Source organism: Heterodontus francisci, chromosome 4, assembly GCF_036365525.1.
Source record: "Heterodontus francisci isolate sHetFra1 chromosome 4, sHetFra1.hap1, whole genome shotgun sequence".
Taxonomy (NCBI): domain Eukaryota; kingdom Metazoa; phylum Chordata; class Chondrichthyes; order Heterodontiformes; family Heterodontidae; genus Heterodontus; species Heterodontus francisci.
This window is the reverse complement of record NC_090374.1, coordinates 11,395,226-11,420,745: the sequence shown is the minus strand read 5'-3', so window position 1 is coordinate 11,420,745 and position 25,520 is coordinate 11,395,226. Positions and strand designations below refer to the sequence as shown.

The following is a 25,520-nucleotide window of genomic DNA, read 5'->3' as shown; positions in this document are numbered from 1 at the left end:
GGCTAGTAAAGCATACAGGATCTTGGGCTTCATAAATAGAGGCATTAAGTACAACAGCAGGGAAGTTATGCTGAACCCTTATAAAGCCCTGGTTAGGCTCCAACTGGAATACTGCATCCAGTTCTGGTCACCTTAGGAAGGATGTGAGGGTCCTTGAGAAGATGCAGAGATGATTTACCAGAATGGTTACAGGGATGGGGGATTTTAGTTACAAAGTGAGGCTGGAAAAGCTGCGGTTGTTCTCCTTAGAACAAAAGAGACAGATGGGAGATTAAATAGAAGTGTACAAGATTATGACAGACTTAGATAAGTTAGACAAGGAATAAATGTCCCTATTAACTAATAACTAAAGAAAAGCAGTCAACCGTGGCTAACAAAGGAAGTTAAGGATTGTATAAAATTAAAAGAAAAGGCCTATAAAGTTGCCAGAAATAGTAGTAAACCTGAGGATTGGGAGGATTTTAGAATACAGCAAAGGAGGGCCAAGAAACTGATAAAGAAAGGGAAAATAGAATATGAATGTAAACAAGCAAAACACATAAAAACGGACTGTAAAAGCTTCTATAGGTATGTAAAAAGGAAACATTTTGCGAAGGCAAATGTGGGTCCATTACAGGCAGACTCAGGAGCATTTATAATGGGGAATAAAGAAATGGCAGAGAAGCTAAATGATTACTTTGTGTCTGTCTTCACTGAGGATACATGAAATCTCCCAAACTGAGAGATCCAAGGGACTAAGGAAAATGATAAATTGAAGGAAATTAATATTAGTAAGGTTATACTGGAAAAATAATGGGGCTGAAGGTTGATCAGTCCACGGGACCTGGCATTCTACATCAACCACAGTATTGAAAGAGATAGGGGATGCTTTGCTGATCATCTTCCAAAATTCTGTAGATTGGAAAGTAACAAATGTCACCCCACTATTTAAGAAGGGAGGAAGAGAGAAAATAGGAACTACAGAACTGTCAGCCTTACATCAGAAGTAGGGAAAATGCTAGAATCTATTCTAAAGGATGTGATAAATGGACACTTATATGGACAATAATGATCTGACTGGGCATAGTCAACATGGATTTATGAATCGGAAATCATGTTTGATGAGTTTTTTTTGAGGATGTTACTAACAGAATTGATCAATGGGAGTCGATGGACGTAGTATACTTGGATTTTCAGAAGGCATTTGATAAAGTCCCCCACAGGAGGTTCAATGAAGAGTGCAGGAGGGCATAGCAGGAGCAGCACCAGGCATACCTCAAAATGAGGAGTCAACCTTGGTGAGACTGCAACCCAGGACTACTTGCATGCCAAACAGTGGAAGTAATATGCAATAAACAGAGCTAAGCGATTCCATAACCAATGGATTAGATCCAAGCTCTGCAGTCCTGCCACATCCAGTCGTGAAAGATGGTGGACATTTAAACAATTGACAGGCTCCACTGCCATCTACCCGGCAATGTGGAAAATTGCCCAGTTAGGTCCTGTACACAAAAAGCAGGACAAGTTCAACCCGGCCAATCACCATCCCATCATTCTACTCGCGATCATCAGTAAAGTGATAGAAGGTGTCATCAACAGTGCCATCAAACGGAACCTGCTTAGCAATAACCTGCTTGGTGACGTTCAGTTGGGTTCCGCTAGGGCCACTCAGCTCCTGATCACATTAGAGCCTTGGTTCAAACAAAGAAAGAACAAAGAACAAAGAAAATTGCAGCACAGGAACAGGCCCTTCGGCCCTCCAAGTCTACGCCGATCCAAATCCTCTATCTAAACATGACGCCTATTTTCTAAGGGTCTGTATCTCTTTACTTCCTGCCCATTCATGTATCTGTCTAGATACATCTTAAAAGACGCTATCGTGCCCGCGTCTACCACCTCCGCTGGCAATGCGTTCCATGCACCCACCACTCTCTGCGTAAAGGACTTTCCACGCATATCCCCCCTAAACTTTTCCCCTTTCACTTTGAACTCATGTCCCCTTGTAATTGAATCCCCCACTCTGGGAAAAAGCTTCTTGCTATCCACCCTGTCTATACCTCTCATGATTTTGTACACCTCAATCAGGTCCCCCCTCAACCTCCGTCTTTCTAATGAAAATAATCCTAATCTACTCAACCTCTCTTCATAGCTAGCGCCCTCCATACCAGGCAACATCCTGGTGAACCTCCTCTGCACCCTCTCCAAAGCATCCACATCCTTTTGGTAACGTGGCGACCAGAACTGCACGCAGTATTCCAAATGTGGCCGAACCATAGTCCTATACAACTGTAACATGACCTGCCAACTCTTGTACCCAATACCCCGTCCGATGAAGGAAAGCATGCTGTATGCCTTCTTGACCACTCTATTGACCTGCGTTGCCACCTTCAGGGAACAATGGACCTGAACACCCAAATCTCTCTGTACATCAATTTTCCCCAGGACTTTTCCATTTACTGTATAGTTCATTCTTGAATTGGATCTTCCAAAATGCATCACCTCGCATTTGCCCTGATTGAACTCCATCTGCCATTTCTCTGCCCAACTCTCCAGTCTATCTATATTCTGCTGTATTCTCTGACAGTCCCCTTCACTATCTGCTACTCCACCAATCTTAGTGTCGTCTGCAAACTTGCTAATCAGACCTCCTATACTTTCCTCCAAATCATTTATGTATATCACAAACAACAGTGGTCCCAGCACGGATCCCTGTGGAACACCACTCCATTTTGAGAAACTCCCTTCCACTGCTACTCTCTGTCTCCTGTTGCCCAGCCAGTTCTTGATCCATCCAGCTAGTACACCCTGGACCCCATGCGACTTCACTTTCTCCATCAGCCTACCATGGGGAACCTTATCAAACGCCTTACTGAAGTCCATGTATATGACATCTACAGCCCTTCCCTCATCAATCAACTTCGTCACTTCCTCAAAGAAATTCTATTAAGTTGGTAAGACATGACCTTCCCTGCACAAAACCATGTTGCCTATCACTGATAAGCCCATTTTCTTCCAGATGGGAATAGATCCTATCCCTCAGTATCTTCTCCAGCAGCTTCCCTACCACTGACGTCAGGCTCACCTGGATTACTACCTGGATCATGCCCTCATAATTATCCTTATTTAAGTTTAAAATACTAGTCTTGGATCCATTCTTCTCTCCCTCAAACTGAATGTAAAATTCAATCATATTATGATCACTGCTACCTAGGAGCGCCTTCACTATGAGGTCATCAATTAAGTCCATCTCCTTGCACAATACCAGGCCTGCTCTCTGGTTGGCTCCAGAACGTGCTGTTCTAAGAAACTAGCCCGAAAACAGTCTATGAACTCCTCATCTAGGCTACCTTTGCCCATCTGATTCTTCCAGTTATAGGTAGAATGAAATCCCCCATGATTATCGCCGTACCTTTCTGACATGCTCCCATTTTTTCTTCCTTTATACTCAGTCCTACAGTGTGGTTACTGTTAGGGAGCCTGTACACTGCTCCCACGAGTGATTTCTTACCTTCATCATTTCTCATCTCTACCTAAACCGCTTCTACATCCTGGTTTCCTGAACTTGGGTCATCCCTCTCTAATGTACTAATACTATCAATTAACAGAGCCACCCCTCCAACTTTTCCTAGCTTCCTGTCCTTCCTAAATGTCATGTATCCTTCAATATTCAGGTCCAAATCTATGACATCCTGCAGCCATGCCTATGTAATGGCTATCAGGCCAAACATGTTCATTTCTATCTGCACTATCAGTTCATCTGTTTTGTTTCGAATGCTGCGTGCATTCAGACCTAGAGAGTTTAGTCTTGTTCTTTTATTATTTTTGTTAAGTCTGGCCTTGAGTGCTGGTTTGCTCTTTGATTTGTACCCTCTAACCCTTCCTGTCGTGGTCTGTTGATCATTTCCCATATTAATACCTTTCTCATTTGCCTCTACTCTTTGATTTACCACATCATCCCAAATTTGATCCCTTGCCCACTATTTAGTTTAAAACCCTCTCTACTTCACTAGTTGTGTGGTTTGTTTGAACACCAGCCCAGATAACAACAGCATCACCCTTGTCAGCAGGTTTGATGACAATGTTAGGGTCAGACCTGAGAGAATGAAGTGCACAGATGCTGCCTGACCTGCTGAGTAATTCCAGCATTTTCTGTTTTTATTTCAGATTTCCAGCATCCATAGTATTTTACTTTTGTAAGATCTTGGGCTGTATTGTCAGACAGATAGAGCACAAATTCCAGGAGATGATATTGCGTCAGTACAAGGCACTGGCACCTAACGTACTGGTCACCACGATAGCAAGATCGTCCAGGTACTGGATCCAAAACAGAAGATGGCAACCAAATTGATACATTGTTTAAAGCATCTGAGCTACGAGGAGAGTGTGAAGAGTCTGCTATTGTTTAAGGATTCAGATCTTAAAGGAATAAACTGAACCCCAATAACATGTTTGAGATTGGCTCACAGTGTACAACCAGAGGACACGGTCTCAGACTTGGAAAAGGGAAAATGGAAAAGTTTAGATTTAATTGCTTTACACAAAGTGTGGTGAACATGAGGAATGGACTGCTTAGTTGCTGTACTTTTCCATGTACACACAAATCAAGAGTCAATCATTCCCTTTTACCCACTGTGCACTGTACATGTACAGAACTGACAATGAGGTACATGAGTCATACAGCACCAGACAGTAGTGAATCATTCCTTTTTACCACTGTATATACTACCTGTACAGGAGCTGACACTGAGACAGACATGATTTGTTTAGTACCAGATGGTCGTGAATCAGTTAGCCACTGCATTATACAGTAGTATATATATCGGGAGCTGAACTGGAGACAAACACCAGCTGTACAATATCAAACAGCTGCAAATTGTTTCCTATTAATCCAGTTATATGGCAATGGGTTTTATTAGAAAACTCTTCATTGAAACACTTATCTTACAAGCAAGCAAGCTTGATGAGAACATAAAAACTGACTGTAAAAGTTTCTATAGGTATGTGAAGAGAAAAAGATTGAAGACAAATGTAGGTCCCTTACAGTCAGCAACAGGGGAATTTATTATGGGGAACAAAGAAATGGCTGACCAACGAAATGCATACTTTGGTTCTGTATTCACAAAGGAGGACACAAATATCATACAAGAAATGTTGGGGAACACAGGGCTTAGTGAGAGAGAGGAACTGAAAGAAATCAGTTATTAGTAGAGAAATGGTCTTGGGGAAATTGATGGGATTGAAGGCAGACAAATCCCCAGAGCCTGATGGTATGCATCCCAGAGTACTTAAGGAAGTGGCCCTAGAAATAGTGGATGCATTGGTGGTCATCTTCCAAGATTCTATAAACTCTGGAACAGTTCCTACAGATTTGTGGGTAGCTAATGTAACCCCACTAATTAAAAAGAGAGGTGGAGAGAAAGCAGGGAATTATAGACCAGTCAGCCTGACGTCGGTAGTGGGGAAAATTCTAGAGTCCATTATCAAAGATTTATAGCAGAGCACTTTAGAGAACAGTGGTAGAATAGGGCAGAGTCAGCATGGATTTATGAAAGGGAAATCATGCTTGACAAATCTACTAGAATTCTTCGAGGATGTAACGAGTAGAGTTGATGAGGGGGAGCCAGTGGATGTGGTTTATTTGGACTTTCAGAAGGTTTTCGACAAAGTCCCACATAAGAGATTAGTGTGTAAAATTAAAACGGATGGGATTGGGGGTAGTGTATTGCGATGGACAGAAAATTGGTTAGCGGACAGGAAACAAAGAGGAGGGATAAATGGGTCTTTTTCTGAATGGCAGGCAGTGACTAGTGGGGTACCGCAGGGATCGGTGCTAGGACCCCAGCTATTCACAATATACATTCATGATTTAGATGAGGGAATTAAATGTAATATTTCCAAATTTGCAGATGACACAAAACTGGGTGGGAGGGTGAGTTGTGAGGAGGATGCAGAGAGGCTTCAGGGTGATTTGGACAAGTTGAGTGAGTGGGCAGATGCAGTTTAATGTAGGGGAATATGCAACAAGACCTGAGTGTTCTCGTACACCGGTCGCTGAAGGTAAGCATGCAGGTGCAACAGGCAATAAAAAAGGCAAATGGTATGTTGGCCTACATAGCGAGAGGATTGGAGTACAGGAGCAGGGATGTCTTGCTGCAATTATACAGGGCCTTGGTGAGGCCACACCTGGAATATTGTGTGCAGTTTTGGTCTCCTTATCTGAGGAAGGATGTTCTTGCTTTTGAGGGAGTGCAGCAAAGGTCTACCAGACTGATTCCTGGGATGGCAGGACTGACGTATGAGGAAACACTGAGTCGGTTAGGATTATATTTGCTGGAGTTCAGAAGAGTGAGGAGGGATCTCATAGAAACCTATAAAATTCTAACAGGACTTGGAAGGGTAGATGCAGGAAAGATGTTCCCGATGGTGGGGGAGTCCAGAACCAGAGGGCATAGTCTAAGGATACGGGGCAAACCTTTCAGGACTGAGATGAGGAGAAATTTCTTCACCCAGAGAGTGGTGAGCCTGTGGAATTCGCTACCACAGAAAGCACAGTTGAGGCCAAAACATTGTATGTTTTCAAGAAGGAGTTAGATATCGCTCTTGGGTCTAAAGGGATCAAAGGGTATGGGGTGAAAGCAGGAACAGGCTACTGAGTTGGATGATCAGCCATGATCATAATGAATGGCGGAGCAGGCTCGAAGGGCCGAATGGCCTACTCCTGCTCCTATTTTCTATGTTTCTATGTTTACAGTCTAAAGTTTTGGTCATCACGTTATCACACTCACCTTTTGCCATTTCTCCAACTGTTTGGTAACATAACCCCTCTCATTCAGGTAGGAGAACCCCTTTGGAATTGACAAAAATCTGGAAAAAAAAAGTAAGTTCCGATCAGAAACCCAGGCAGCAGCTTAGCAAAATGTAGGGTCAACTCCAAGGGTGGCACAATCAGGAATTAAACCTACCTCGATCTAGAAATACCGTTGGTCTTTTTGTCTTTGTTTTGAGGTGTCACCACACGAAACTAACCAGGCTGATTATCTGTCCTTCTCTTCCACTGCTGGGAGATGCTACAGCCTTTATTCAATGCAGCTTAAATAATGTCAAGGTTGGAACTTATGCCTGCCTCACTCCATGGTGTATTAGTGCTATTGACCCAAGCTCCATTTTTTTAAAAAAAAGGATTCCATGTCTCATTGGTCCTCGGCCTGTACAACACTGGATCAGCTGGTGAGCCCCACGTGAGCTTAGCCAGAAAGGGGAAACTGAAATGAGAGGGAGGGGTAGCAGAGAACTCTCCATTTGCCTTTCTCTTCCTGTAATGTAGTAAGTAACCAGGAAGCAAGACCAAGGACAGGGAGAACACAAGGTGGTCTGAAGGAGGAGATGAGCACATAAAGTCTGCATTAGTGGGAAAGGGGAGGGGAAAATGGAAGAGGAAGCAAGGGGAAATGGAAGAGGAAGCAAGGGGAAATGGAAGAGGAAGCAAGGGGAGAGAGAGAAACAAGTGTGGATGGATGGATAGATGGAGGGGTAAGCAGAGAAAGACAAGAGTTTGTGTCACAGGAAGTGAATTGAATGAGGCAGATTATTATTCATCATTAACAATCCAGGCCAGGCAGGCCTCAGTTTTAGTGTCTTGCTGGAATGTCAGACTGTCAGCTAGCAGAGATTGTAGGCATGGTTGAGAATCAGACTACTGAAGAACAGTACTCACCGAAGAAGCAGCAGCAAGCCTTTGTCTCCAAGATGGATTAAAGCTGGTTTCATCTGGATCAGTGCATGCAGATTAGCCTAGAACAGCAGTATGAAAATTACAAATGGATCAAAACATCATCACAGAGAAAAAGAATGGATCTCGTAATCCAACTTTACAGCCCGGCTGGACGGAACATCCCCAGTGGGAAAAACAGTCATGCTACCAGTTCTCCATGATTTGAGCACAGAATAAGATGACACTCCATTGCAGTTCTAAATGAATACAATAGGGTGACGAGATGTTAGTCCAGGGCCCTGTCTCCCTGCTCCAATGGTTCAGGTGATTGTTAAAAATTGAGACACTAATTTTGACTTGGACATTGCGACAGTTCCCTGCTTTTCGAACTGTGCCACCAGATTTTTAATATGCAGGGGACATGTAAATAGGGGCTGGGTACCTCTGACAATGCAGCAACCCCTCAGTACTGCACAGAAGTGTCACCCTAGATTATAAGCTGGAGGGGTGTTTGAGCTCATGTTTTCTGTGTTCTGTGAGATTTGACTGGCCAACGCAAGCTGACACTGAGCTGCATAGGGCTCCACACCCACAACCTGATCCTGGAACTCCCTTCCTAACAGCAGTGTTGGTGTACCTACACCCCAAGGACTGCAGTGGTTCAAGAAGCAGCTCACCACCAACTTCTCAAGGGCAATAAGAAATGGGCAATAAATGCTGGCATAGCCAGTGATGCCCACATCCCTTGAACTTCTGAGCCTTGCAGAGTCTGATCCCCAAGTTAAACATCACAGGAATACAACAGTGCAGTTAATGGGAACAGTTTAAAAAAAAGACATCTTTTTACTTTCTTTTCCCTCCACGGCAAATGAAGTCACCAACTGGAAGCACCATACCCATACTCTACCCAAAATTATCATGAAATGGTGAGTGAGCACAGTTGTAAATGACTCTTTTTGCCTGTGTGAACAGAGTGCTAACCCAGTACTGCTAGCTCAGCAGGCTTCAAAAAGCTGACTGGATTATTGAACCTGACTCCCTAACCTCCTCCCAAGAGGTCACCTACATATTTGTCTTAAAATTAAATCAGATGCCAAACAAACTGCTGGCTCTACTGGTAATCACACAGTCTAGTACCTTACTGACCATGACCATACAGACCAGAGGGATTGAGTCGTCTTCTTCCCTCCCACCAGCCCAAAGGCACCAAGGCCAATTATAATACCCTAAGATTATCTCAGTTGAGATTAGAATATCTATATCAGGATTTAAAGTAATTTGATACTGTCAGGCAATCTTAACCAGGATGGCGGTGCGAGAATTCTAGTCTGGGGATTTTGCAACAACAGGGAATTAAACTAATCAATCCATTCCCCCAAAACTGATGAGTAGGATGAGAATAAAGCAACACTTCTAAGCCTTGACTGAATTAAGACATTCATTCCAAACTCAGGCACACAGCTCACCTTGTCCTCACAAGCCTCATCCAGGATTTCGAGTGCTTCTGAAGAAATGGTTTTATTTTTATCGTGCAGCTGTGTCACGAGTAATTCTATGCCCCAGTTGCTGAAGAACTCCACGTTGGCCCGTAGTAAAACCCGCAAGTGTTTTGTTGCATACAGCCTGCAGTTCTATACAAACACAGCAGTCAGACCAACACTGTGGTGAGCAACAGGAAGTGCCTCTGATCTAATCTAGTCTACACCACTCAGAAATGATACAAACCAAGAAAATATTGCCCGACAGTTGAGACCTGCTGATATAACTGCAATAATGGTTCCCTGGAGAGCAGACATTTCAGGTCTACACCAGAGGCACAGAATTAAAACAAAAGTATTCATATTTTACAATTCATTCTCACCTTGTGGGCATCACTGGTATTTATTGCCCATCCCTAGTTTTTCAGGTGGTGGTGGGCCATTCGTAAACTGATGCATTTATCAGTTTGATACAACTGGGGGCTGCCTTGACCACTTCAGAGAGCAGTTTAGAGTCAACCACAATGGTGTGGAACTGAAGTCATGTTAGGCCAAACCAGATAAGCAAGTTGAGATTATTGCCTTATTCACAATGGCAAATAATTTTTCTGCAACTCCCTTCAGAATGATCCAGCCTCCTTCAAGATCCTTCTGTCAGAGTACTAACTGGCAATAATCTGAAGAAGGGGTACCAAAAATATCCTTTCCAGACATCTGTAATTTTGTGTGCCACATAGGGTGCGAGGGGGAGGAATCTGATCTCAGTAAAGTTAATACTGCCTGGTCCTGACAATTTACAGCATAAACTGGAACTTACAATTAGACACATGCATGTTGCCACCCATCCAGTATTTGTGCATTCGGCATACAAGCAACGTCTGGGTCATAGAATTACAAAGACTAGGTGAATGTAAATTTCAGGACTCAGCCAGTTAAACAAAAGGTGCACAACCCATACAAGACATGCTCACCAATTTGAACTGTACTTACATCGGTAGCTGACGTAAGGATTTTGGACAAGATTACCCTGGACAAGCCGTCACGGCTGTAGTCTAAAGTGGAGACGGTTAGCTTTAGTACGTGGTCATAGTTCTTCAGAGAACAAAGGCTGAGTAAACTATGGAGAGAGGGGGAAGAGATTAAACTATGGTACCTCCAAGCCTATGCAGGCACAACATTCAGCATCTCTCGCATACCTCAATAGAATTAATTTCAAATCCCACCACAACTTTCTGCCATTTAATCGGCAGTCCTCCTACTTCACTGCTGCTGTTAGATTGCCCCACACTGGCTAGCAAAACTGGCAAAGATGATGATGCTGAGCAGGTCATGGTGAAAGAGGAGATAATTCAGACACTTGAAGGGTTTAAAATTGATAAGGAGGTGGTATTGGATAGGCTGTCTGTACTTAAAGTTGATAAGGCACCAGGACCGGATGAGATGTATCCAAGGATACTGATGGAAGTGAGAGTAGAAATCACGGAGGCACTGGCCACAATTTTCCAGTCTTCCTTAGCCTCAGGGGTGGTACCAGAGGACTGCAGAATTGCAAATGTTACACCATTGTTCCAAAAAAGGGTGTAACAATGAGTCCAACAACTACAGGCCAGTCAGTTTAACCTCGGTGGTGGAGAAGCTTCTTCAAACCTTCAAAGAGGAGATAGTCAGGTACACTAAAGGTATGTTCCCTTGGAGAACGGTAGGGTAAACAAAGCCAAAGGTCCCTGGATGACAAAAGAGGTAGAGATTAAGATAAAGAAGAAAAAGTGTGCTGAAGACAGATGCCAGCTGGAAAATACCATTGAGAACCAGGCTGAATATAGAAGGTCCAGAGGGGAAGTGAAAAAGCAAATAAGAGAAGCAAAGAAAGCGTGTGAAAAGAGACGGGCAGTTAACATTGAAGAGAATCCCATAGTTTTCTATAGACATATAAATAGTAAAAGGTTGGTAAAAGGAGGAGTTGGGCCGATTAGGGACCATAAAGAGAATTTACGTATGGACACAGAGGGCATAGCTGAGGTATTTTTTTTTAAAATTCATTCATGGGATGTGGGCGTCGCTGGCTAGGCCAGCATTTATTGCCCCTCCCTAATTGCCCTTGAGAAGGTGGTGGTGAGCTGCCTTCTTGAACCGCTGCAGTCCATTTGGGGTAGGTACACCCACAGGGCTGTCAGGAAGGGAGTTCCAGGATTTTGACCCAGCGACAGTGAAGGAATGGCGACATAGTTCCAAGTCAGGATGGTGTGTGACTTGCAGGGGAACTTGCAGGTGGTGGTGTTCCCATGCATTTGTTGCCCTTGTCCTTCTAGTTGGTAGAGGTCGTGGGTTCGGAAGGTGCTGTCTAAGGAGCCTTGGTGCATTGCTGCAGTGCATCTTGTAGATGGTACACACTGCTGCCACTGCGCGTCGATGGTGGAGGGAGTAAATGTTTGTAAATGGGGTGCCAATCAAGCGGGCTGCTTTGTCCTGGATGGTGTCGAGCTTCTTGAGTGTTGTTGGAGCGGCACCCATCCAGGCAAGTGGAGAGTATTCCATCACACTCCTGACTTGTGCCTTGTAGATGGTGGACAGGCTTCGGGGAATCAGGTGAGTTACTCGCCGCAGGATTCCTAGCCTCTGACCTGCTCTGGTAGCCACGGTATTTATATGGCTACTCCAGTTCAGTTTCTGGTCAATGGTAGCCCCTAGAATGTTGATAGTGGGGGATCCAGCGATGGTAATGCCGTTGAATGTCATGGGGAGATGGTTAGATTCTCTCTTGTTGGAGATGGTCATTGCCTGGCACTTGCGTGGTGCGAATGTTACTTGCCACTTATCAGCCCAAGCCTTGTATTAAATGAATACAAAGAAGAAATGCTGGAAATACTCAGAACTGATGAAGGGTCAATGACCTGAAACGTTAACTCTGCTTCTCTATCCAGAGATGCTGTCAGACCTGCTGAGTATTCCAGCATTTCTTGTTTGTGTTTCAGATTTCCAGCATCTGCAGTATTTCACTTTTATTGTATTAAATGAATATTTTGCATCTGTCTTTACCAAGGAAGAAGATGCAACCCTGATGCAATCGTTTTTGCGATTGGAAGCCTGTGACCAGTGGTGTACCGCAGGGATCGGTGCTAGGACCCTTGCTGTTGGTAGCGTACATTAATGATTTAGACGTGAATATAGGAGGTATGATCAGTAAATTCGCAGATGACACGAAAATTGGTGTCATAAATAGTGAGGAGAGCCTTAGACTACAGGACGATATAGATGGGCCGGTAAGATGGACAGAGCAGTGGCAAATGGAATTTAATTCTGAGAAGTGTAAGATGATGCATTTTGGGAGGACTAACAAGGCAAGGGAATATACAATGGATGGTAGGACTCTAGAAAATACAAGGGTCAGAGGGACCTTGGTGTACTTGTCCAGAGATCACCGATGGCAGCAGCACAGGTAGATAAGGTGGTTAGAAAGGTATATGGGTTACTTGCCTTTATCAGCCGAGGCAGAGAATATAAGAGCAGGGAGGTTATGTTGGAGCTGTATAAAATGCTAGTTAGGCCACAACTGTGTACAGTTCTGGTCGCCACACTATAGGAAGGCTGTGATTGCACTGGAGAGGGTGCAGAGCAGATTCACCAGGATGTTGCCTGGGCTGGAGCATTTCAGCTATGAAGAGAGACTGGATAGGCTAGGATTGTTTGCCTTAGAGCAGAGAAGGTTGAGAGGGGACCTGATTGAGGTATGCAAATTATGAGGGACATAGACAGGAAGAAACTTTTTCCCTTAGTGGAGGTGTCAATAACCAGGGGGCATAGATTTAATGTAAGGGGCAGGAGGTTTAGAGGGGATTTGAGGAAATTTTTTTTCACCCAGAGGTTGGTTGGAATCTGGAATGCACTGCCTAAAGGAGTGGCAGAGGCAGGAACCCTCAACATTTAGGAAGTACGGGCCAAGTGCTGGAAAATGGGATTAGAATAGATATTGGTGCTTGATGGCCAGCGCGGACCTGGTGGACCGATGGGTCGAAGGGCCTGTTTCTGTGCTGTATAACTCTATGACTCTGTAACCCCAGGCAATGGTGAAAGGAGGTAATTCAGACACTAGAAAGGTTTAAAATTTATAAGGAGGAAGTATTAGATAGGTTGTCTATACTTAAAGTGAATAAAGCACCAGGACCAGATGAGATGCATCCAAAGATACTGAGGGAAGTGAGGGTGGAAATTGCAGTGGCACTGGCCATAATTTTTCAGTCTTCCTTAGACTCAGGGGGGTGCCAAAGGACTGGAGAATTGCAAACGTTAGACCTTTGTTCAAAAAAGGTGTAAAGATAATCCCAGCAACTACAGGCCAGTCAGTTTAACTTCAGTGGTGGGGAAACTTCTAGAAAGAATACTTCGGGACAAATGCAGGTTAATTAAAGAAAGTCAGCATGGATTTCTTGAGAGAAAATCATGCTTAACTAACTTGCAGGAGTTTTTTGAAGAGGTAACGGAGATGGTTGATGAGGGCAATGCAGTTAATGTGGTATATATGGACTTTCAAAAGGCATATGATACAGTGCCACATAACAGACTTGTGAGCAAAGTTATAGCTCATGGAATACAAGGGATGGTACTAACATGGCTACGGAATTGGCTGAGTGACAGGAAATAAAGAGTAGTGGTTAGAATAGTAACTGTTTTTTGGGCTGGAGGAAGGTTTCTGGTGAAGTTCCCCAGGCGTCAATGTTGGGACCCTTGCTTTTCCTGACATATATTAATCACCTGGACCTTGGTGTACCGGGCACAATTTCAAAGTCTGCCCATGATATAAAACTTGGAAGCATTGTGAACTGTGAGGAGGATAGTGCAGAACAGCAAAAGGAAATAGACAAGTTGGTGAAATGGGCGGACAGGTGGCAGATGAAGTTCAGTGTGGAGTAATGTGAAGTGATTCATTTTAGTAGGAAGAACATGGAGATACAATATAAAAATAAAGGGTGCAATTCTAAAAGGGGTGCAGCAGTAGAGGGACCTGCGTGTATATGTGCATAAGTCATTGAAGGTGGCAAGACAGGTTGAGAGACCCGTTAAGAAAGCATACAGTTTCCTGGGCTTTATTAAAAGGGCATAGAGTACAAGAGCAAGGAAGTTATGTTGATCTTATATAACATACGAATTAGGAGCAGCAGTAGGCATATAGAGTCATAGAGTTATACAGCACAGAAACAGGCCCTTCGGCCCACCGCGTCTGCACCGACCATCAAGCACCCATCCAATCTAATCCCATTTTCCAGCACTTGGCCCATAGCCTTGTATGCTATGATGTTTCAAGTGCGCATCTAAATACTTCTTAAATGATGTGAGGGTTCCTGCCTCTATCACCCCTTCAGGTAGTGTGTTCTAGATTCCAACCACCCTTTGGGTGAAATTTTTTTTCCCTCAACTCCCCTCTAAACCTCCTGCTCATTACCTTAAATCTATGCTCCCTGGTTATTGACACCTTCATTAAGGGAAAAAGTTTCTTCTTATCTATCCTATTAATGCCCCTCATAATTTTGTATACCACAATCAGGTCCCCCCTCAGCCTTCTCTGCTCTAAGGAAAAAAACCCTAGCCTATCCAGTCTCTCCTCATAGCTGAAATGCTCCAGCCCAGGCAACATCCTGGTGAAACTCCTCTGCACCCGCTCCAGTGCAATCACATCCTTCCTATAATGTGGTGACCAGAACTGTACACAGTACTCCAGCTGTGCCTAACTATCGTTGTATACAGCTCCATCATAACCCCCCTGCTCTTATATTGTCTTGATGTTTCCTGGTCAAGAAACCAAGCGTATCTTTGCAAGTGCTGACGATGGTAGCTTTGATAGCTATACGGTAACTATGTCCTTAAAGCCTCCTTTACAAAATGTGACGTCTCCAGTGATTTGTGGGAATCTCTTCCCCGAGACTGCCCAAAATGGAGAAGAAGCATCCATGATGGTGCCAGCCAGTTCAAACAACTTCGACAAGCCCAGGCAGCAACCAAGCACAAACAGCGGAAGGAGCATCCGCAAAATGAAGCATCCCACCCACTCCCCTCATCAAACACCACCTGCCCCACCTGTGGCAGAGTGTGCAGATCCAGAATTGGACTATTCAGTCACCGAAGGACCCACAACCCTGAAGTGGATGAAAGTCATCCTCGTTCCCGAGTGATTGCCGAAGAAGAAGACCTACCACAGGTTGGTTGAATAAGGGCCGGTCAGGACACCAGCAGTGAGAGTGTCAAGATTCACCTAATCGTAGGAATAGGTCCCCATTTAAAGCCTCCTAGATTAAGAAGTCAAGCAGTGGAGCAGAATGAGTGTGAATGGTACATTCCCTGGAAAGAGCAGGACTGCTGCAACATGGCACGCACTAGCGACAATCTATGAGCTACTGAGTCCAATGTTTTTTTTTAAGAGATACAGCACTGAAACAGGCCCTTCGGCCCACCGAGTCTGTGCCGACCATTAACCACCCATTTATACTAATCCTGCACTAATCCCATATTCCTACCACATCATCACCTGTCCCTATATTCCCCTACCACCTACCTATACTAGTGGCAATTTATAGTGGCCAATTCACCTATCAACCTGCAAGTCTTTTGGCTGCGGGAGGAAACCGGAGCACCCGGAGGAAACCCACGCAGACACAGGGAGAACTTGCAAACTCCACACAGGCAGTACCCAGAATTGAACCCGGGTCGCTGGAGCTGTGAGGCTGCGGTGCTAACCACTGCGCCACCCTTTGTTGCTGAGAATTCCATATTTGGGTGGTGGCTGTACCCGAGACACTACACGTGTAGTGTCTCCCACCCACCCTCCTCCTCTAACCAAAAAAAAGGACTCTGGTGTGTTGATAAGGTAAGCTTTTCATTTAAAAAGTTCTGTCCGCCGGTTTGCTAAGCTAACAAGTTTTGACTTTTTTTTTTTGGTTTTTCAGTAGATTTGTTGGGAAATTAGAATAGTGGGAATGGAGGTTAAGGCAGTTGTATGTTCCTCCTGCAGAACATGGGAGGTAAGGGTCGCCAAGAGTGTCCCTGCTGACTGCATCTGCGGGAAGTGCACCCAACTCCAGCTCCTCGAGAACCGCGTTAGGGAACTGGAGCTGGATGAACTTCGGATCATTCGGGAGGCGGAGGGGGTTATTGAGAGGAGTTATGGGGAGGTAGTCACACCTCAGGTAAAAGAAGTAGGTAGATGGGTTACCGTCAGGGGAAGGAGAGGGAACCAGCAGGCAGTGCAGGGATCCCCTGTGGCCGTTTCCCTCAACAACAGGTATACCGTTTTGGATACTGTTGCGGGGGACGACTTACCAGGTGTAAGCAATGGGGTACAGGTATCTGGCACAGAGTCTGTCCATGTTGCTCAGAAGGGAAGGGGGAAGAGGAGCAGAGCATTAGTCATTGGGGACTCCATAGTTAGCGGAACAGATAGGAGGTTCTGTGGGAACGAGAGAGAGTCACGGTTGGTGTGTTGCCTCCCAGGTGCCAGGGTTCGTGATGTCGCGGATCGTGTTTTTGGGATCCTCAAGGGGGAGGGGGAGCAGCCCCAAGTCGTGGTCCACATAGGCACCAATGACATAGGTAGGAAGAGAGATGGGGATTTAAGACAGAAATTCAGGGAGCTAGGGTGGAAGCTTAGAGCGAGAACAAACAGAGTTGTTATCTCTGGGTTGTTGCCCATGCCACGTGATAGCGAAGCGAGGAATAGGGAGAGAGAGCAGTTGAACACGTGGCTGCAGGGATGGTGTAGGAGGGAGGGTTTTGGTTTCCTGGATAATTGGGGCTCTTTCTGGGGTAGGTGGGACCTCTACAAACAGGACGGTCTTCACCTGAACCAGAGGGATAACAATATCCTGGGGGGGAGATTTGCTAGTGCTCTTCGGGGGGGGGGGGGGGGGGGGGCGTGGTTTAAACTAATTCAGCAGGGGAATGGGAACCTAAATTGTAGTTCCAGTGTACAGGATGTTGAGAGTAGTGAGGTCAGGGATAAGGTTACAAGGACGCAAGAGGGCACTGGCAAGCAAGAACTTGGTTTAAAGTGTGTCTACTTCAACGCCAGGAGCATCCGGAATAAGGTGGGTGAGCTTGCAGCATGGGTTGGTACCTGGGATCTCGATGTAGTGGCCATTTCGGAGACATGGGTAGAGCAGGGGCAGGAATGGATGTTGCAGGTTCCGGGATTTAGATGTTTCAGTAAGAACAGAGAAGATGGTAAAAGAGGGGGGGGGTGTGGCATTGTTAATCAAGGAGAGTATTACAGCGACAGAAAAGACGTTTGAGGACTCGTCTACTGAGGTAGTATGGGCCGAGTATGGGCCGAGGTTAGAAACAGGAGAGGAGAGGTCACCCTGTTGGGAGTCTTCTATAGACCTCCGAATAGTTCCAGAGATGTAGAGGAAAGGATAGCGAAGATGATTCTCAACAGGGGCGAGAGTAACAGGGTAGTTGTTATGGGGGACTTTAACTTTCCAAATATTGACTGGAAATACTATAGTTCGAGTACTTTAGATGGGTCAGTTTTTGTCCAGTGTGCGCAGGAGGGTTTTCTGACACAGTATGTAGACATGCCAACCAGGGGCGATGCCACATTGGATTTGGTACTGGGTAATGAACCCGGCCAGGTGTTAGATTTAGATGTAGGTGAGCACTTTGGTGATAGTGATCACAATTCGGTTAGGTTTACCTTAGCGATGGGCAGGGACAGGTATATACCGCAGGGCAAGAATTATAGCTGGGGGAAAGGAAATTATGATGCGATTAGGCAAGATTTAGGATGCGTAGGATGGGGAAGGAAACTGCAGGGGATGGGAACAATCGAAATGTGGAGCTTATTCAAGGAGCAGCTACTGCGTGTCCTTGATAAGTATGTACCTGTCAGGCAGGGAGGAAGTTGTCGAGCGAGGGAGCCGTGGTTTACTAAAGAAGTTGAAGCGCTTGTCAAGAGGAAGAAGGCGGCTTATGTTAGGATGAGACGTGAAGGCTCAGTTAGGGCGCTTGAGAGTTACAAGCTAGCCAGGAAGGATCTAAAGGGAGAGCTAAGAAGAGCAAGGAGAGGACACGAGAAGTCATTGGCGGATAGGATCAGGGAAAACCCTAAGGCTTTCTATAGGTACATCAGGAATAAAAGAATGACTAGAGTTAGATTAGGGCCAATCACGGATAGTAGTGGGAAGTTGTGTGTGGAATCAGAGGAGATAGGGGAAACGTTAAATGAATATTTTTCATCAGTATTTACAGTAGAGAAAGAAAATGTTGTCGAGGAGAATACTGAGATTCAGACTACTAGGCTAGATGGGATTGAGGTTCACAAGGAGGAGGTGTTAGCAATTTTGGAAAGTGTGAAAATAGATAAGTCCCCTGGGCCAGATGGGATTTATCCTAGGATTCTCTGGGAACAAAGAACAAAGAAAATTACAGCACAGGAACAGGCCCTTCGGCCCTCCAAGCCTGCGCCGATCCAGATCCTCCATCTAAACATGTCGCCTATTTTCTAAGGGTCTGTATCTCTTTACTTCCTGCCCATTCATGTATCTGTTTCGATACATCTTAAAAGACGCTATCGTGCCCGCGTCTACTAGCTAGGGAGGAGATTGCAGAGTCTTTGTCCTTGATCTTTATGTCGTCATTGTCGACAGGAATAGTGCCGGAAGACTGGAGGATAGCAAATGTTGTCCCCTTGTTCAAGAAGGGGAGTAGAGACAGCCCTGGTAATTATAGACCTGTGAGCCTTACTTCGGTTGTGGGTAAAATGTTGGAAAAGGTTATAAGAGACAGGATTTATAATCATCTTGAAAAGAATAAGTTCATTAGCGATAGTCAGAACGGTTTTGTGAAGGGTAGGTCGCGCCTCACAAACCTTATTGAGTTTTTCGAGAAGGTGACCAAACAGGTGGATGAGGGTTAAGCAGTGGATGTGGTGTATATGGATTTCAGTAAGGCGTTTGATAAGGTTCCCCACGGTAGGCTATTGCAGAAAATACGGAAGTATGGGGTTGAAGGTGATTTAGAGCTTTGGATCAGAAATTGGCTAGCTGAAAGAAGACAGAGTGTGGTGGTTGATGGCAAATGTTCATCCTGGAGTTTAGTTACTAGTGGTGTACCGCAAGGATCTGTTTTAGGGCCACTGCTGTTTGTCATTTTTATAAATGACCTGGAAGAGGGTGTAGAAGGGTGGGTTAGTAAATTTGCGGATGACACGAAGGTCGGTGGAGTTGTGGATAGTGCCGAAGGATGTTGTAGGGTACAGAGGGACATAGATAGGCTGCAGAGCTGGGCTGAGAGATGGCAAATGGAGTTTAATGCGGAAAAGTGTGAGGTGATTCACTTTGGAAGGAGTAACAGGAATGCAGAGTACTGGGCTAATGGGAAGATTCTTGGTAGTGTAGATGAACAGAGAGATCTTGGTGTCCAGGTACATAAATCCCTGAAAGTTGCTACCCAGGTTAATAGGGCTGTTAAGAAGGCATATGGTGTGTTAGCGTTTATTAGTAGGGGGATCGAGTTTCGGAGCCACGAGGTCATGCTGCAGCTGTACAAAACTCTGGTGAGACCGCACCTGGAGTATTGCGTGCAGTTCTGGTCACCGCATTATAGGAAGGATGTGGAAGCTTTGGAAAGGGTGCAGAGGAGATTTACTAGGATGTTGCCTGGTATGGAGGGAAGGTCTTACGAGGAAAGGCTGAGGGACTTGAGGTTGTTTTCGTTAGAGAGAAGGAGGAGAGGTGACTTAATAGAGACATATAAGATAATCAGAGGGTTAGATAGGGTGGATAGTGAGAGTCTTTTTCCTCGGATGGTGATGGCAAACACGAGGGGACATAGCTTTAAGTTGAGGGGTGATAGATATAGGAAAGATGTTCGAGGTAGTTTCTTTACTCAGAGAGTAGTAGGGACGTGGAATGCCCTGCCTGCAACAGTATAGACTCGCCAACTTTAAGGGCATTTAAGTGGTCATTGGATAGATATATGGATGAAAATGGAATAGTGTAGGTCAGATGGTTTCACAGGTCGGCGCAACATCGAGGGCCGAAGGGCCTGTACTGCGCTGTAATGTTCTAAATTCTAAATTCCATGTCGAGCATGCTCTCAGAGCCAGGCACGTTATGCTTAGGATCATTTCAGGTGAAGCCGATTGCTTTCGTGCATTAATATAAAAGCAAAATACTGCGGATGCTGGAAATCTGAAATAAAAACAAGAAATGCTGGAAATACTCAGCAGGTCTGGCAGCATCTGTGCTTTTGTGCATTAGTTCAGCTCGACATGTGCCAGAGGGAAACCACAATCTAAATCCCTCTTCATTTAGGATCGATCAACAACTGCATGTGAAATTTAACACCCTGACATTTACTTCAGTGAAAGGAGGTGGAAACAGGTACAGTGCAATTCGAGTCTATTATCTGGGGCACCTCAGTTGGTTAAGTGCACACATTTGTTTTTGACAAAAAGCTACTTTTACAGGAGAAACAAGCAAATCAATTAATTTGACATATTTGAAGCCTTGGCAATATTATGGAAAGTGATTTCTAATTTAGTATAAATAGACACTCTTAGAAGTGTAATATTGCTGAAGAAAACAAACTATGCTTTCCAGCCTAACTGCAAAAGTCTTATTTCTTTTCATTCCTGAAGAGAGCAAGAACACAAGCGAAAGTGTGAACGAGAGAGCGCAACAGCGAGAGAGTGTGTGCATGTCTATATTATATATTCAACTTCCTCTGCTTTAAGGAGAGAAATCCCAATTTTTCGAGTCTCTCCATGTAACTCAAGTCTCTCATCCCTAGTACCATTCTAGTAAATCTCCTCTGCACCCTCTCCAAGGCCTTCACATCCTCCCTAAAATCCGGTGCCCAGAATTGGACAGTACTCCACTGGGGCCCAACCAACGTTTTATAAAGGCCGAGCATAACTTCCTTGCATTTGTGCTCTGTGCCTCTTTATATAATTTACTTCAGTATCCGACTCCACTGCTGCTGTTAGATTTCCACACACTGGCTAGCAAAACTGGCAAGGATGATAATGCTGAGCAGGTCAGGGTGAAAGAGGAGGTAATTCAGACACTTGAAGGGTTTAAAATTGATAAAGGTGGTGGTACTGGATAGGCTGTCCGTACTTTAAGTTGATAAGGCACCAGGACTGGATGAGATGCATCCAAGTATACTGCCTTAAAAATATTCAAATATTCTACTTCCACCACCTTTTGAGCAAGAGAGTTCCAAAGACACTCAATAGTCTGAGAGAAAAAAAATTCTCATCTCTGTCTTAAATGAGTGTCCCCTTATTTTTAAACAGTGACCCCTAATTCTAGATTCTCCCACAAGAGGAAACATCCTTTCCTCAACCACCCTGCCAAGACTCCTCAGGATCTTTTATGCTTCAATCAAGTCGCTTCTTACTCTTCTAAACTCCAGCGGATACAAGCCTAGCTGGTTCAACCTTTCCTCAGAAGGCAACCCACCCATTCCAGGTATTAGTCTAGCAAACATTTACATCCTTCCTTAAATAAGGAGACCAATACCATACACAGTATTCCAGATGTGGTCCTGTATAACTGAAGCATAAACTCCCTACTTTTGTATTCAATTCCCTTTGCAATAAACGATAACATTTTATTTAGAGATACAGCACTGAAACAGACCCTTCGGCCCGAGTCTGTGCCGACCATCAACCACCCATTTATACTAATCCTACATTAATCCCATTACCCTCTCACATCCCCACCTTCCCTCAATTCCCCTACCACCTACCTATACCAGGGGCAATTTATAATGGCCAATTTACCTATCAACCTGCAAGTCATTCTATTCTATTAGCTTTCCGAATTACTTGCTGAAGCTGCATACTAACCTTTTGTGATTCATGCACGAGGATACCCAGATCCCTCTGCATCTCAGAGCTCTGCAATCTCTCACCAGAGATAATATGCTTTTTTATTCTTCCTGCCAAAATGGACAATTTCAAATTTTCCCACATTATACTCCATTTGCCAGATCTTTGCCCACTCACTTAACCTATCTATATTCCTTTTCTACAATTTACTTTCCTACCTATCTTTGTGTCATTAGCAAATTTAGTAACCATACCTTCGGTCCCTTCATCCAAGTCATTTCTATAAATTGTAAAAAGTTGAGGCCCCAGCGCTGATCCCTGTGGCACACCGCTTGTTACATCTTGCCAACCAGAAAATGACCCGTTGATGCCTACACTCTGCTTCCTGTTAGCTTGCCAATCTTCTGTCCATGACAAAATGTGACCCCTTAAACCATAAGCTTTCATTTTGCGCAATAACCTTTGATGTGGCACCTCAACAAATGCCTTCTGAAAATCCAAGTACAGTACATCCACCGGTTCTCCTTTATCCACAGTACATGTCACTTCTTCAAAGAGTTATACATGATTTCCCTTTCACAAAACCATGTTGACTCTGCCTGATTACCTTGAATTTTTCTAAGTTCCTTGCTATAACGTCTTGAATAAAAGCTTTAACATTTTCCCTATGACAGAAGTTAATCTAACTGACCTGTAGTTTCCTGCTTTTTGTCTCCCTCCCTTTTTGAATAAAGGAGTTACATTTGCTCGATTCCGATTGAATGGAACCTTCCCACGATTCTAGGAAAAATTAAAATCGCACTGTATACCACCTTAAAAATATTCAAAGATTCTACTTCCATCGCCTTTTGAGGAAGAGTTCAAAAGACCATCTGAACAAAGAACAGTACAGCACAGGAACAGGCCATTCGGCCCTCCAAGCCTGCGCCGATCTTGATGTCTGCCTAAACTAAAACCTTCTGCATTTCCGGGCACCGTATCCCTCCATTCCCATCATATTCATGTATTTGTCAAGATGCCTCTTAAACGTCATTATCATACCTGCTTCCACCACCTCCCCCGGCAACAAGTTCCAGGCACTCACCACCCTCTGTGTAAAGAACTTGCCTCGCACACCCCCTCTAAACTTTGCCCCTCTCACCTTAAACCTATGTCCCCTAGTAACTGACTCTTCCATCCTGGAAAAAAGCTTCTGACTATCCACTCTGTCCATGCCGCTCATAACTTTGTAAACCTCTATCATGTCACCCCTCCACCTCCGTCGTTCCAGTGAAAACAATCAGAGTTTATCCAACCTCTCCTCATAGCTAATGCCCTCCAGACCTGGCAACATCCTGGTAAACCTCCTCTGCACCCCTTCCAAAGTCTCCACGTCCTTCTGGTAGCGTGTCGACCAGAATTGCACGCAATATTCTAAGTGTGGCCTAACTAAGGTTCTGTACAGCTGCAGCATGACTTGCCAATTTTTATACTCTATGCCCCGATCGATGAAGGCAAGCATGCCGTTTGCCTTCTTGACTACCTTATCCACCTGCGTTGCCACTTTCAGTGACCTGTGGACCTGTACACCCAGATATCTCTGCCTGTCAATACTCCTAAGGGTTCTGCCATTTACTGTATACTTCCCACCTGCATTAGACCTTCCAAAATGCATTACCTCACATTTGTCCGGATTAAACTCCATCTGCCATTTTTCCGCCCAAGTCTCCAACCGATCTATATCTTGCTGCATCCTCTGACAATCCTCATCACTATCCGCAACTCCGCCAACCTTTGTGTCGTCCGTAAACTTACTAATCAGACCAGCTACATTTTCCTCCAAATCATTTATATATACTACAAAGAGCAAAGGTCCCAGCGCTGATCCCTGCGGAACACTAGTCACAGCCCTCCATTCAGAAAAGCACCCTTCCACTGCTACTCTCTGTCTTCTATTACCAGTTCTGTATCCGTCTTGCCAGCTCACCTCTGATCCCGTGTCACTTCACCTTTTGTACCAGTCTACCATGAGGGACCTTGTCAAAGGCTTTACTGAAGTCCATATAGGTAACATCCACTGCCCTTCCTTCATCAATCATCTTTGTCACTTCCTCAAAAAACTCGAACAAGTTAGTGAGACACGACCTCCCCTTCACAAAACCATGCTGCCTCTCGCTAATAAGTTCATTTGTTTCCAAATGGGAGTAAATCCTGTCCCGAAGAATATTCTCCAATAATTTCCCTACCACTGACGTAAATCTCACCAGCCTATAATTTCCTGGATTATCCTTGCTACCCTTCTTAAACAAAGGAACAACATTGGCTATTCTCCAGTCCTCTGGGACCTCACCTGTAGCCAATGAGGATGCAAAGATTTCTGTCAAGGCCTCAGCAATTTCTTCCCTTGCCTCCCTCAGTATTCTGCGGTAGATCCCATCAGGCCCTGGGGACTTATCTACCTTAATGCTTTACAAGACACCCAACACCTCCTCCTTTTTGATAATGAGATGACTAAGACTATCTACACTCCCTTCCCTAGGCTCATCATTCACCAAGTCCTTCTCTTTGGTGAATACTGATGCAAAGTACTCATTTAGTACCTCCCCCATTTCCTCTGGCTCCACACAGAGATTCCCTTCTCTGTCCTTGAGTGGGCCATCCCTTTCCCTAGTTACCCTCTTGCTCTTTATATATGTATAAAAAGCCTTGGGATTATCCTTAATCCTGTTTGCCAATGACTTTTCATGACCACTTTTAGCCCTCCTGACTCCTTGCATAAGTTCCTGTCTACTGTCTTTATATTCCTCAAGGGATTCGTCTGTTCCTAGCCTTCCAGCCCTTACAAATGCTTCCTTTTTCTTTTTGACTAGGCTCACAATATCCCGCGTTATCCAAGGTTCCCGAAACTTGCCAAACTTATCCTTCTTCCTCTTAGGAACATGCCGGTCCTGGATTCTAATCAACTGACATTTGAAAGACTCCCACATGTCAGATGTTGATTTACCCTCCAATAGCTGCCCCCAATCTAAATTCTTCAGTTCCTGCCTAATATCGTTATAATTAGCCTTCCCCCAATTTAGCACCTTCACCCAAGGACTACTCTTATCCTTATCCACAAGTACCTTAAAACTTATTGAATTATGGTCACTGTTCCCGAAATGCTCCCCTACTGAAACTTCGACCACATGGCCGGGCTCATTCCCCAATACCAGGTCCAGTACGGCCCCATCCCTAGTTGGACTATCTGCATATTGTTTCAAGCAGCCCTCCTGGATGCTCCTTACAAATTCTGCCCCATCTAAGCCCCTAGCACTAAGTGAGTCCCAATCAATATAGGGGAAGTTAAAATCACCCCCCACTACAACCCTGTTACCTTTACATCTTTCCAAAATCTCTCTACATATCTGCTCCTCTACCTCCCGCTGGCTGTTGGGAAGCCTGTAAAAAACCCCCAACATCGTGACTGCACCCTTCCTATTCCTGCGCTCCACCCATATTGCCTCGTTGCACAACCCCTCCGAGGTGTCCTCCCGCAGTACAGCTGTGATAT

General features: G+C 44.7%; 1 protein-coding gene across 3 annotated transcripts in view; it reads right to left on the bottom strand.

Moving 5' to 3' along the window:
* Positions 1-25,520, bottom strand: part of rictora (RPTOR independent companion of MTOR, complex 2 a) — a 373,719-nt gene that overhangs the window by 100,997 nt on the left and 247,202 nt on the right. For all 3 annotated transcript variants that reach the window (XM_068029133.1, XM_068029132.1, XM_068029135.1), the window contains 4 exons: positions 10,159-10,285; positions 9,157-9,321; positions 7,694-7,770; positions 6,765-6,843 (listed from right to left, as the gene is read on the bottom strand). In XM_068029133.1, the coding sequence (XP_067885234.1) occupies positions 6,765-6,843; positions 7,694-7,770; positions 9,157-9,321; positions 10,159-10,285 (448 nt within the window). The remainder of the gene's footprint in view (positions 1-6,764; positions 6,844-7,693; positions 7,771-9,156; positions 9,322-10,158; positions 10,286-25,520) is intronic.